Below are 13,032 nucleotides of genomic sequence, written 5' to 3'. Positions count from 1 at the left end.
CGTCAGCCGGAGCCACACCGCAGGGCTGGAGACAGCGTGGCAGCACGCAGCCGGTGCTCCCCGGACAGGGCACCCCCAGGCACCCCGTGAGCCCCCCACCCCCGGCCCAGCGGCTGGAGCAGCCCCTTGGCCCCCGCACACAGGGGTCGTCACAGCCGTGGTGCGGCACACGCGTGACGGCGATGGCGCACACACACACACACACACACGTACTGATGGGGACAACGGCTCCACAGATGGTCAATCAGTATCAACACACGTGCCTATATACACATATACACATATGTCTATACCTATATCTACATGTATGTATACATATACACACAGACATAGGTATGTAGAGACGTGTCTGTGTGCGTGTATACACAGATATATGTAGACACACATATATATATGTATATAACTGTATGTATAATAGATAAGTATAGCTTATGTATCCATCTCAATACATGTGTATATATGCATATGTATACATATAGCTACATATAGATCTCTATACATGTGCGCGCATGTATGTTTATGTGGATGGAGACTATATGGGGCAATTGGCCCCGGGGGTGGTGGTGGTGGGGGGTGGGGGTATACACATACACACACACACACACACACACATATACACGCGCGCGCACGTATACATCGCTATGTATACACACACACACGCCACTGGGGTGAATTGCCCCATATAGTCTCCACACACATATACATATGTACACAGAGCCACACATATATGTGTGTACACGCACACACACACACACACACACACGCTCTCTCTCTCTCTCTCTGGGGCAAAGTGCCCCATATAGTCTCCATCCATATAAACATAGCTGCATGCACGTGTGGCTATATCTATAGCTCCCTATATATATATATATATATATATACACATATGAATATATGTACGTGTTTAGGTAGATGCACAAAATACACTATATTATCTCTTACTATTATATAAATATATTATCTGTATTTTATATTGTATAGAATGTTATATAGTATACTGTAGTCGCTGTTTATTATATAATACATAAAGTAGCATATAATTTATCTGCATACATAGTCTATTATAAAGTATAATAACACATATATACTATAAAATGAGAGAGAGAGAGAGAGAGAGAGAGAACACTATAGTATAGTATACTGCCAGAGCCAAGTGCCCCCTATATATATGCATACCTGTCTATGTCAGCATGTAGGCAGGCAGACAGCTGTGAGTTTATAGATAAACCAATTGCTGGGTCCACTGGGACCAATTGCCCCATATAGTTCCTCCATCCATATAGACATACAGGCATATATGCACGTGTGCACACTCACACCCCCCACCCTATAGCTCTATCAACAGCTATAGCTGTCTTTATATACCTGTATATACATATAGATACATGTATTTATAGCTATTGACACCGGTGGGTTTTGTTTGGTTTAGGTTTTTTACATGGCAAGATACATGTGGCCCGTAGAGTCGCCATCCATATGAACAGGTATGTGAGTGCGTGGTTGCACATGCGTGTGTGAGTGTGTACACACACACACACACACACACACACACACGGGCATGTGTGCGCTCACTTTCTCAGTCTCTCTCTGTCTATAGCTACACCTACAGCTAAATCTAGTGTATATGAACCTAGATATAGCACCTTATGTGCATTTTTACGGGGGGGGGAGAGAGAGAGAGAGAGAGAGCGCGCACGCACCAGCATGCAAGTAAATATGTATGTAATTATGTAACTATATATTTATCTATCAATATATGGATTTATCTTTGTGTGTGATGTGAGTATATAAACATATAGATATAAGTTTATACATGCGTGCACACAATCATGGCCAATTGACCCATATATGCTCCATCCATATATATAGACACACACACATATATGTGTATACGTGTGTGCACATCTATATGTATAGCTGTTATATCTATAGCTGTATGTTTGTATCTATAGCTATACCTCCCTTCATTTATATCTAGATGTAGCTATACATATATGATGTGTGTATGTGTAAGCTGTGTATGCATTTAATTATGTAGCTATTTAGACAGCTATAAATTGCGCGCCATGCAGCGTGCGCGCACACACGCAGAGTGCTGTGGCCCATTGCTCCATACAGCCTCCTTGCAAATAAACCTGCCTACACACATACAGCTGATGTGCTCGCTCGCGCTCTGTGCATGCGTACATATAGATATGTATAGTCATCTCTCTATGCATGAATGTCTATATGACAGAGAGACAAACTGACCACAGGGGGACAATTGCCCCCCCACACACACACAGAGGCACGCGTGCGCGCACACACACAGACAGACACACACACACACACACACACACCCCCCTACACACACACCCCCCCCCCCATACCTCCCCCCCCCCAGCTCTGGCTCTGTAGCTCTGTCTAGATCTACACCTATGGCTACATCTGCGTCTACGCCGATATCTTTTGGTTAGTTGTATATGTAAGTGTAGCTAACTGTATATTTGTAGACATATGTATGTGGGTGTATAGAGGTACATATGTATGGGGGGGTGTGCATGTTCAGCTAGATAAAAAGGTGTACTTTTCTATACACATACATGCAACCAAGGCCAAGTACCCTGTAGCTAGCTCTACCTAGATTTATATTTACATATGTCCATATGTAGCTATATATGAACATACCTATATATGTATACACATATCTATACCTGTATATGTGCATGTATATCTATGTATGTATATGCAGGGGGTGTCTATGTATGTGTATATGGATATAGCTCTATCAATCTACGTGTGTGTGCACTCTGTGTGTGTATATACACACAGACACACACGCCTACAACACCCGTGCCTGGGTCTGTGCACACACATGTGCCCGTGGGGCTGCCCCGGGCCTCTGCGGGCGGGTGCGGAGCCGCCCCGGGGTGGGGCAGTCACGGAAGCACCTTTAAAAGTGGGGCCGAGCCAGGCTGCCCTGGACCGAGCCACCCCCGCTGCCCGCCGAGCCCCGAGCCAGCAGGTGAGTCCCGGCAGGGCTGGGGGGACCGGCCGGAGGGGACTTGGGGACCGACTGGGAGAGAGGGATGGAGAAGACTTGGGGACCAGGCATGAGGGACGGGGGGGACTTAGGAACCTGCTGGGAGGGACGGGGGGGGACTTGGGGACTGGCCATGCCCTGGGGAAGAGCACCCTGCTCTCTGCCTGTCAGAGTTCAAGGAGCATCTGGACGACGGTCTTAGGCATATGGTTTAGTTTTAGGTAGTCCTGCGAGGAGCAGGGGGTCGGACTCGATGGTCCTTATGGGTCCCTTCCAGCTTGAGATATTCTATGGTTCTAGGGGACTTGGGGACCAGCTGGGAGAGAGGGATGGAGAAGACTTGGGGACCAGACGGGAGGGACGGAGGGGACTTGGTGACCCGCTGGGAGGGACAGAGGGGGACTTGGGAACTGGCCATGCCCTGGGGAAGAGCACCCTGTTCCCCGCACGGGTTGTCCCTCGCCGCAGGCTGAGCACATGCCCCCCAGTTTGGGGGCCGCAGCCCCTCCGCTCCCCTTCCCCGCCCAGTCTCTCCGCAGCCATGAAGGCGAAGGTGTGCATCAGCCTTGTCCTTGCCATCGTGGCGACCGCCTGCCTGTGCCGGCCCGCGGCAGAGGCACCTAGCACTGCAGGGGACCCCCGCCAGCTCCCCGCCAGCCTGGTCCGGCGGGACTGGCCCGAGTCCCTGTCCCAGGAGCAGAAGCACCTCATCTCCCGGTTCCTGCCCCACATCTTCACAGGTACTGGGAGGCGCAGGGTGGGCAGCCCTTGGGGGGGCCCCTTAAGGCACAGCCTAGCCCCCACGCCAGCCCCCAGCCCGGGGCAGCTCTAACCTGCAGCCCTTGCCCTGGCAGAGCTGAGCAACCACAAGGGCTACGTGCACGGGGGCGAGGGGATGGAGTCCCTGCATGACCACTACTACCCCGACTGGATGGACTTCGGCCGCCGCAGCGCTGAGGACTCGGCCGATGCCGCATAGCCGCTGCGCTGGCCACGCCGTGCAGAGCACCGGCACGCTCGGTGCATGTCTGCCTGCAATAAAGCTTTGGCACTACAGCCACTGCTGCTCACGTCTTTGCTGGGAAGAGCTGGGGGGGGGGGGGGCGGGGGGGCAAGCAGGTGGGATTCGCCCCCAGCCTCACCAGGAAGTGCAGGACAGAGATCCAACAGCACACAGTGGCAGACACGGCACATGGCAGCAGACACAGCACACGAGCTGCTTTGTGGCTTCGTATTTATTTGACTGGGGACAGGGCACAGCCTGGGGTGAGGTACACAGCTGGTGGGAGCAACAGCTACACCCCAAGAAACACCCACTGCAGATGTCCCCTGAGCCAGGGGTGCTGCTGCTACTGCTATTCGGTGGGCAGGAAAGAGTTTAAAACCAGCATTCTCTTTAAAAGTCAGCCCAGGTGCTGGCCAGGGGCCCAGCCTGTGGGCGGGGGGGGGGAGAGAGGTCTCACCCCAGCACATGCGTGTCCCTCCCAGGACAGCCCAAGCCCAGGCTGAGCATTTGTCTTTGCTGCAGCAGCCCAGACAGCCCCAAAGGGCCGAGCTGCCCCTCGTTCCTTGGACAGGCTCAGCAGAAGCAGGAACAGTATTTATTGCCAGCAACCGGCTCCTGCAAAGGGTCCATACCCGCACAGTGGAGGCCAGGGTCAGCCTGCACCCCCTGCCCAGAGCTGGCTCCCCCCAGAGCCCCGAGCATCGCCCCACACAGCTCCCTGCACACAGGACACCCGCCACCGCGTAACACAGGGCCAGGGGAGCATCACACTGGGACTACGGGGCACCGCAGGGTTGTGTCCTGGCAGCCAGGGCAAAGCTCCTGTGAGCTGGTGCCGGGAGCACTACCGGGACACCACCAGGAGCTGAGGCTGAAAGCCTGTCCCGTCTCCATTTCCCCACGGACAGGCGATGAAGAGGACGGAGGACACGTCTTGTCCTGAGAGCTTGCAGGCTCCACAGCGACGTCACGTCAGCGCACTCCTGGCTCCCCTGCGCTCTCCCCGGGTGTAGGACATCTCCCCTCTAGCCACCACCTTGTCCAGCCCCAGGCGCCGCAGCTTCTCCACCAGGTTCAAGCTGAAGATGCTGCTCCTGGGTGGGGGTCTGTCCTGCCCCCCGCCCGCAGGCAAGGGCCAGGTCTCAGCATGCTGGGGGTCCTGGGAGGGGAGCGGGGGGGCCCACCACGACCCAGTCCCTGGCACCGAGGCGGAGATGCCCCGCACCAGCAAGAGCCTGACGAGTCCCTTGGGGGTGCTCGGGGGTCTGGGGCCAGGCACCAGCACAGGGGAAGACAGCTCCGACGAGGGACTGCCGAGGCTCAGCCCCTCAAGGGGCCCACAAGAAGGCACGACAGCGTTATACAGGCTGGAGGGGAAGAGAGAGCAGAGGCAGGGGTCAGCAGGGGCCCTTCTCCCAGGGGATGCTGCTGCAGGGACCAGGGAGTCCTCAGGCAGAGCAAGGCCCCCTTTCCTCCTTCCTACATGCTCATTCACCTAATGAGCCTCAGGCTGTGGGAGACCCCCATGATTGCACCATTGCCCAAGGGCCCCAAAGGTCATGGCACCATGCTGGGGGGCCTGCAGCCATGCCCTCCACAGCTCCCAGGCAGGCAGGAGGGGATGGGACGTGGTTGCTGCTCCACAAGCATTTTCAAACATGCAGGGTTTTGTCTAATAGTACACAGTGAACTCTAGCTCACACCAACCCCCAACGAGCCTTGGAGGGGCTCATTAGGGCTAAGCAACAGTGCTCATTAAGGGGCAGGCAGGGTCCATCCCCAGCCCAGTGCCTGGCTCCTCCAGCCCCGCCTGGGGCTGCTGGTTTATGCACAAGTCCAGGCAGGAGGAAATCCATGTCCGCTCCCAGGGAAGGCGACTCCCCATCAGCATTGGGAGCAAACGCTGCTCTTGCCCCAGGGAGCTGCTCCCCAGGGTGAGCCCGGTCTCATCCACCCAGAGGAAGGCTCTTCTTCCCATCAAGGTGCTGCAGCACAGAGGCCGGGGGCAGGAGGGGGGGGCTGGTCCCAGCCCCCCAGGGGGTGTGCAGCCCTGGGCATGCAGCCGCTCAAGCAGCCAGATTCGGGGACATTTAGAGTGCCAGGCATCTCTCAGAGCATCAGAGGCTACAGGTGGCCCCCAGCCTGCTGCTTCCTCGAGCTGCACGGAGCCAGGCATGGGGTGAGAAGGAGAGGGTTAGGGTGGGACGGGGGGGCTGGGGTGGCGGTGCAAGCAGTGCAGGCGGTGGGGGGGGCCACGCGCCTTACCTGGATGTCACCGTGGTGATCTCAGTGGTGGGGTGGAGGATGTGGCAGGTGGTGATGGTGAAGGTAGACGGGGTCTGGGGGAGGTTGTTAACAGAGAGGAACACTGGAAGGGACAGGAGACACTGGGTTAACAGGGAGGGGGGGCATGACACAGGCAGAAGCAGAGAGCGGGGCTCTGGGCACACAGGAGAGCGAAAGCTAGGCTGTGAGCTGCCACCGCCACCAGAAAGCTGCATGCATGGGGCACATCTCCAGCAGCATTTGGGTCCAGCGCTAGCTCAGAGGAGGGGGCTGCGAGCACAAGTGGGAACAGGAGCTGACGTTTCTCTCAGACCTGTCCCATCCACACGCCAGCGTGACCGCAAGGGCTCACCCCAGCAGGGCGGCTGCAGGAGAACAGCCCTCGTGCAGCTGCAGATGGAACATCCCCACAGGGACGGACGGGTGGCAGGGACAGGCCACCAGCACAAGAGGGAAGAGCGCGGGGGGGGGCGAGGGACAGCCGGGGGAGGACAGGGGCGTCCCAGGGGCCACGTCCCCTCCGCCCCCTTGCCCCGCGCTCACCCCCGGGGCGCTCCTTGGCTTTGGCGGGCGTTGAGGTAGGGAGCAGCTGGAAGGAGCTGGCATCCACGTCGTCCTCCTCCAGGTCGTTGAGGCTGTAGACCTCCTCCAGGTCAATGTCCAGCTGCCTGAAGTCTTTGGTGAGCACCCCGGGACGGGGCACCAGGATCCCACCCAGGTTGGGCCGTGCCAGCTGCTGCCAGTGGTGGAGCGTCACAGAGCCTGGGAGGGGGACACAGCCAGGGGCTCAGCTGGTGTGGTGGGACCCTCCTGGCACCTCCAGCTCTGCACACTGGGAAGCCACCTCTGTCCCTCACCTTCCAGGGGCTTCACGATCTGAAGCTTGTCGGGCAGGTAGGTGAGGGAGCTGAGGGAGAAGCCAGAGCCAGCAGTGAGCTCCGAGCCCCCTGAGTAGTTGGTCCCAGTGGAGACGATGCTCTCGTTGGGGGTGAGGAAGCCGCTGGAGCTCTCCCCATCCCTCAGCCGCCACAGCTTGTGCTCCCTCTCCGCCTCGAAGAAGGAGCGCTCCTCCGAGGCATGGCTCTGCTGCCGCGCCGACAGCCGCTGCACCGCCGCCTCCAGGTCCTGCCGGCCCGGGGCCGCTCGGGGCTCCTCTCTGGCCTCCTCGCCCCTGCCGGTGAGCGCAGCATTAGGGTGCTTGGGGCCATGGTCCCGCACTGCACCCCCCCCATGCTGTGCCAGACCCCAGCCAGCAGCAGGCTCTGGCTGTGCCTGCCCTCCCCCTGCCCCAGGCTTCCGGCATTGATTAATGCTCTATGTGATCAACATCTTGCCAACACCCCAGTTCCTCTGCAGGGGCAGCAGCTCTGTCCCACCCGGCCCGAGCCCCCGCTGCAGCACTCACTGGGCGCCCTCCGAGCCGGAGCAGCTGGTGCGGGGGGTGCTGGCCCCCCCGGAGGGGGCAGCTGACAACTGCTTGGAGCCCGGCATGTTGTGGGGAGACTCGGAGCAAGACTTGGCTTTGGTGACCTGGTTCACTGCTTTCACCGTCTCAAAGACACGCAGATAGCTCCTGCGGGCAGGAAGCAGGCAGGGATGGACCCTCAAGCCAGCCCCGAGGGATGACCCCGTCCTGGCCCAGCACGAGCCACTGATGCCAGCACTCACTTGTAGTCCGAGGAGGAGCTGTCTGTCCCTTTCCTCATTGTCCCCTTGATCTCAGCCGCCAGTGAGTCCTGGAGACACGGGGAACCCAGTGTCAGCAGAGGGGAGAGCGGAGCCCCCCACCCCTCCCGCTGCCCAGCCCTGCCCACACCCCCCACTCACCACGGGCAGGAGACTGGGTGCACCATAGCGGCTGATGGTGCTGTTGGGCAGGCTTCGGCTGCGCAGGTTCTTGACCTCCTCCTGGGCTTCCTGCAGCATCCCGCCGCACTCTGCGTACTTCTCCTGCAGGTCCCGCAGCTGCGGACACGGGCGCAGCTCAGGCATGGCCCTGGTGGCAGCGGGGCAGGACCCCCCACTGGCCGGGGCACCCATGGTCAGGCCCTCCCCAGGCTCACCTCCGTCCGGAGCTGCTGCTGCACCTCCTTTGCCACGGCCAGGTGCTGCTGGAGCTCTTCCACCTCCGAGCCATACTGTGGGTAGGAATGGGCAGGTCAGGGAGCTGTGCCCCACACCCCCCAGCACTCCCCGGCACGGGCAGGGGACACTCACCGTGCGGCACTTCTGCTGCAGGTCCACAACCTGCGCCAGGAGCTGGCTGATCTCCTCCTGCTGCCGTGCCGTGTCCTCCGCCTTGCGGGCCAGCTCATCGGAGAGGTAAACGACCTGCCGGCTTGCTTCAGCTGGGGAGGGCCCAGGGTCCATCACCACCAGGGCACGGCCCCCAGCCCATGCAGTGATGCTGGGCATTGCCTGCAGACCCCCAACCCAAGCCCAGAGAGGAGCTGCCCCCTCACGAGCCCAGCCCCACGTACAGAACTGCTCCACACAGTCAATCATCAGCTGCTGCTCCTGGTCCTCGTACTGACAGGTCTCAGTTGCGATGTTGGTGGCCTGGGGGAGAGGGTCGGAGGGGCTGAGCGCAATGGGCAGGACCTCCAGCCTCCCCGGGGGCCAGCTCAGGTCCCCTGGCAGCAAGCAGGGCAGAGGTGGGCACAGAGAGGGGCATCCCACCAGCTGGCTCTGCTCACCTCCATGCGAAGTTTCTGGTTCTCCTCCTCCAGGCACTTGAGTTTCTGCTGCAAGGTGTCATACTGCAAGTACTGCTGCAGGGACAGCGAGGACTCGTGCCTGCGCAGCCTGGGGATGGCAGGGAGGGTGCTGAGCACCTGCAGTGCAGGCAGGATGAGGCTGCCTGCCCAGCCTCCTGCCCACTCCCCCCAGCTCCCAGGCAGGCATCTGCAGTGACCCAGCTCTGTGGGGCTGGACCCATGGAAGCCATGCGAGGGAAGGGAGCACCAGCCCTGGCACTACCCCAGGGAGGGCGATGGCTACAGCCCAACACCTCTGCCCGGCCCCCCGGGAGCAGTCCTGCACTGGGCAAGTGGTGGGACAGGGACCCCCACTCACGGCGTGGCGGTGGCAGAGGTGGGCTCGCTCTCCTCTGTTGTGGTGGTGTAGAAGTGGAGCAGGTCATCCCGCATGGAGACCTCGTGGCGCAGCTGCGCAATCTGGAAGGGGAAGGGGTGTCAGGGCATGGCTGAGGGGACCATGGCCACCCACGGCCCCCGGGCCAGGCACGTGGGGGGCCAAGGCCAGGACCCTGCACCCAGGGGCTGTTACCTCCTCTTTGGCCAACTCCAGCTGCTCCTCCAGGAGCTCATTGCGCTCGGTCAGGCTCCGGTTCTGCTTCAGCAGGGACTGCCCGATGCGCGCCGCCAGCTCCAGGTCCCGCTCCTTCTGCAAGGGGCAGGTCTGCATCAGCTGGGGCCCGTCCCCTGCTCTGCCCCCTCTTCCCCAGCCCTCACCCACCCCTGTCTCCTCGGGGTCCCACCAGCCCCCAAGCCCTCGCACCAGCCCAAGCACGTGCACAGAGCGGGCACCAGCATACCTCATCCAGCAGGTTGGTGACAGCATCAATGTCATGGTAGGTCTTCGTGATCCGGACCACCCGCTCAGCGCACAGGACTGGGGGAGAAGGGCAAAGGCTGAACCCCTGCACTGCGGGAGCACCAGCCCAAGGGCTCAGCATCGTCCCCCCCCACTGCCCCCTGCCACGGCTTCCCATCAGCACTCGCTGCCCCCGGGGTTGCATGGCAGAGGGAATAGGAGGTGGCTGCTGCAGGCAGCACAAGGCTGCTCCATGCTGGTCACCAAAAAGGACCTTTTATCTGCTTGACAGCACCAGCAGGGGTGCAGGGCAGAGGCAGGCAGGGATGCTCACAGCTGTGACAGCACCACAGGAAATGGGGTGCAGCCACCTCACCCCCCAGCTCTGCCCACATCTTGGGGCAGCAGGAAAGATGCCGAGCTCCCTTCGTCACACCCACCACCCCAGCCCGGACATAGTGCCAGCCCGGCCACAGGATACACAGATGGGAAGGAGGGATGGGGAAAGGCATGCAGCGGAGACAGGATTGGAGGTGACATCTCCAGCAAAAAGCAGGCTGGAGCTCCAGTATAAATAGCGGTGGGTGGCACCGTGCAGAGCCAGGCTCGCAGGCAGCGTCCCCTCCAATCTGTCCCCAGCCCCCTCCCCCAGATCTCCCCGCAAGAAGTCAGCCCTGCCCTAGTTTCTCCCTGGAGATGCTGGCCAAGGCAGAACCAAGGCCATCCTCTCAGCATGTTGCACCCCGCACCCACCCCGCTGCCCCTCCAGCTGCAGCGACGCAGCAATCCACACTCCGAGCAACAGGGGCAAAGGCAGCTGCAGGCAGGTTGCCTCAGTAACAGGCAGCTGCCTGCCATGCCAACACCACGCAGCACTACTGCATCAGGCTGGGTCCCAGCTAAAGCCCTGCCTCCTCCTCTGCCGCTATCTGGGTCTCTGGCAGGGAGAGGTGGCGCGAGGACAGGGATGTCTGTCCCCCCGGCACCAATCCTGCCAACTGTGCCTGCAGAAGCTGCCAGACAGTGCCGGGCACGCACCCAGATGGCAGCACTGGAGCCGCGTGGTGGGAGGGAGCCGGCAGTGAGCGCGAAGCCCCAGGCACTGCCTGCACCCTGGGCCCTGCCTGCACCACACAGCCGCACCTGATGCTCCCTTCTGATGTTTGACTGCCCCAAGGGCGCGTGCCTCAGTTTCCCCTGGCAGAGCAGCGCTGGCTGCTCTCAGGGGCTCGACCTGCATCCCCAGCCATGGCTGCTCTCCCCAGCTGGGCAGACAAAGTAGGTTAACAGGAGAGGCTCAGCCACACAAATCCCATTACGCTGTCCCAGCTGGGGTTGTGTAATGGTGTGCACGTTGTCATGGCAATGCCCCCACCTGCCACCCCCATCCCATCCCCACTGCCCTGGGTGCTGGCCCCACACCCCAGCGGGCACATACCCCAGCAGGCACGTCCACAGGGAGAGGGGTCAACCCCAACCTCAGCCTCATCCCCCCTCCCCACAACCCAACAGGGCCTGCTCCCTGCAGGGGTCCCCAACTGCACTTCGTCAGGCCACTGAGCCGTTAATTGGAAATAATTAGAGCATGAGCATCGTTACGGTTTGAGCAAGTGGCAGGCCCTAGGAGACACTGGGGGCTGCAGCACTGGCAAACACGTAAACACCCACCCCGTCCGCGGGCCTGATCCAGCACAATGCGGGGACCAGCACAATGCAGGGACCCGCACCCCACAGGAGGGCACAGACCCCCAACGCCATGGGCACACGCAGACCTGATGGGGGCCCCTCGCCCCATCCCTCTGCCTGCTTCCCGCCACCACCAGAGAGGGGACAACGCTCCCTGGGGTCAGGGTGACCCAGGGGGCCCCCAAGGGACCAAGCGGCGGCTTCCCTGGGGTTGGAGCACTGCGAGCGGGGGCCGGGGCTGCCCACCCCGCAGCAGGGACGGGGAAAGACACGGACGGGAGGGGCGACAGCACCCGCCCGGCGGAGAGACCCCGGCCCCCCGCCCGCTCCGGACCAGCCCCAGCCCCGCTCCGCACACCCCGGCCCCCGCCCGCGGAGGGAACCCGGACCCGCCGCAGCCGCGCTCCCCGGGGCAGGACCGGGCCGGGCCGCCCTCACCTTCCTCCAGCTCCCGGGCGATGGGGTCGGCGCCGCCGCCCCGCTCCGCGTTCCCGTTCAGCTCGTCGTAGGCGGCAGGGCTGCTCCAGATCTCCATCGCGCCCAGCCCAGCCCAGCCCAGCCGTGCCCACCGCAGCCAGCCCAGCCGAGCCGGCCCCTCCCGCCCCTATTTATAGGGTCGCCCCGTCTGCGCGCACCTGCCCGGGCGCGTCCCACCGCGGCCGGGGCCGGGGCCGGGGGCGGTGCCGGGCGGGAGCGGGGCGGGGGCGGCGGGGCCGGGGGCTGCCCGCTCCCCCCTCCCCCCGCTCCGCCGAGGCGTGGGTCGGCTCCCTGCGGCTGCACGCTCCCCATCAGGCACCCCAGGACCAGGCTCCCTTAGGGCACCCCACAGACACGCTCCCCATCAGGCACCCCAGGACCAGGCTCCCTTGGGGCACCCCACAGACACGCTCCCCATCAGGCACCCCAGGACCAGGCTCCCTTAGGGCACCCCACAGACACGCTCCCCATCAGGCACCCCAGGACCAGGCTCCCTTGGGGCACCCCACAGACACGCTCCCCATCAGGCACCCCAGGACCAGGCTCCCTTAGGGCACCCCACAGACACGCTCCCCATCAGGCACCCCAGGACCAGGCTCCCTTAGGGCACCCCACAGACACGCTCCCCATCAGGCACCCCAGGACCAGGCTACCCCTTGGGGCGCCCCGGGGACCCAGCAGGACAGTCCTGCTCAGCCCTGGAGTGCTGGTGCAGCTGGGCTCTGTGTCCCACCTCCCGGCACCCTGCCCATGGACGCAGGGGGCTCTGGGCACATGGGTCCCCATGGAAGGTGCCGAGCACCAACTGCTGAGAGGGGACAATGGGGGGGGTCACTGGTCCCTGAGCAGCAGCTTTGCAGGGCTGACCCCAGATGGGTCACGCACAAACAGCTTCTGCTCATTAGGAGGGGCGAGGAGAGGTTTCAGGTCCTTCATCCCAAACGCAGTCTGTGTGCAGGGCTGGGGTCCCCGTGATGGTCAGGTTATGCCACAGTACGGC

General features: G+C 61.4%; 2 protein-coding genes across 2 annotated transcripts; one reads left to right on the top strand and one right to left on the bottom strand.

Moving 5' to 3' along the window:
- The first annotated feature begins 3,557 nt into the window (after positions 1 to 3,557).
- Positions 3,558 to 4,050, top strand: LOC143169514 (gastrin/cholecystokinin-like peptide). The gene is made up of 2 exons (XM_076356931.1): positions 3,558 to 3,762; positions 3,877 to 4,050. Exons 1-2 carry the CDS (start codon positions 3,564 to 3,566, stop codon positions 3,999 to 4,001), a joined length of 324 nt encoding a protein of 107 aa, XP_076213046.1. The 5' UTR covers positions 3,558 to 3,563; the 3' UTR covers positions 4,002 to 4,050.
- A 702-nt stretch (positions 4,051 to 4,752) lies between these two features.
- HAP1 (huntingtin associated protein 1) lies at positions 4,753 to 12,090 on the bottom strand. The gene is made up of 15 exons (XM_076356604.1): positions 11,994 to 12,090; positions 9,871 to 9,947; positions 9,603 to 9,719; positions 9,390 to 9,490; positions 9,011 to 9,119; positions 8,795 to 8,873; positions 8,532 to 8,662; positions 8,378 to 8,452; positions 8,142 to 8,279; positions 7,983 to 8,050; positions 7,720 to 7,887; positions 7,172 to 7,485; positions 6,858 to 7,076; positions 6,294 to 6,396; positions 4,753 to 5,395 (listed from the first exon to the last, which is right to left on the bottom strand). The coding sequence occupies exons 1-15, from the start codon at positions 12,088 to 12,090 to the stop codon at positions 4,996 to 4,998; spliced, it is 2,196 nt and encodes a 731-aa protein (XP_076212719.1). The 3' UTR covers positions 4,753 to 4,995.
- Between the last annotated feature and the right edge of the window lie 942 nt (positions 12,091 to 13,032).

This window comes from Aptenodytes patagonicus, chromosome 20 (genome assembly GCF_965638725.1).
Source record: "Aptenodytes patagonicus chromosome 20, bAptPat1.pri.cur, whole genome shotgun sequence".
Taxonomy (NCBI): domain Eukaryota; kingdom Metazoa; phylum Chordata; class Aves; order Sphenisciformes; family Spheniscidae; genus Aptenodytes; species Aptenodytes patagonicus.
The sequence above is the reverse complement of the archived record's forward strand: the minus strand, read 5'-3'. Positions and strand labels throughout refer to the sequence as shown.

Bases quoted from the DNA above. Each gene is read 5' to 3' on its own strand.
- HAP1 (XM_076356604.1), bottom strand. From the start codon at position 12,090: ATGGAGATCTGGAGCAGCCCTGCCGCCTACGACGAGCTGAACGGGAAC. The intron at 9,948-11,993 runs GTGAGGGCGGCC...CTTCTCCCCCAG, and splicing joins CGCCCGGGAGCTGGAGGAAG to TCCTGTGCGCTGAGCGGGTG. The intron at 8,051-8,141 runs GTGAGTGGGGGG...CCGTGTCTCCAG, and splicing joins CACCCAGTCTCCTGCCCGTG to GACTCACTGGCGGCTGAGAT.
- LOC143169514 (XM_076356931.1), top strand. From the start codon at position 3,564: ATGAAGGCGAAGGTGTGCATCAGCCTTGTCCTTGCCATCGTGGCGACC. The intron at 3,763-3,876 runs GTACTGGGAGGC...TTGCCCTGGCAG, and splicing joins CCTGCCCCACATCTTCACAG to AGCTGAGCAACCACAAGGGC.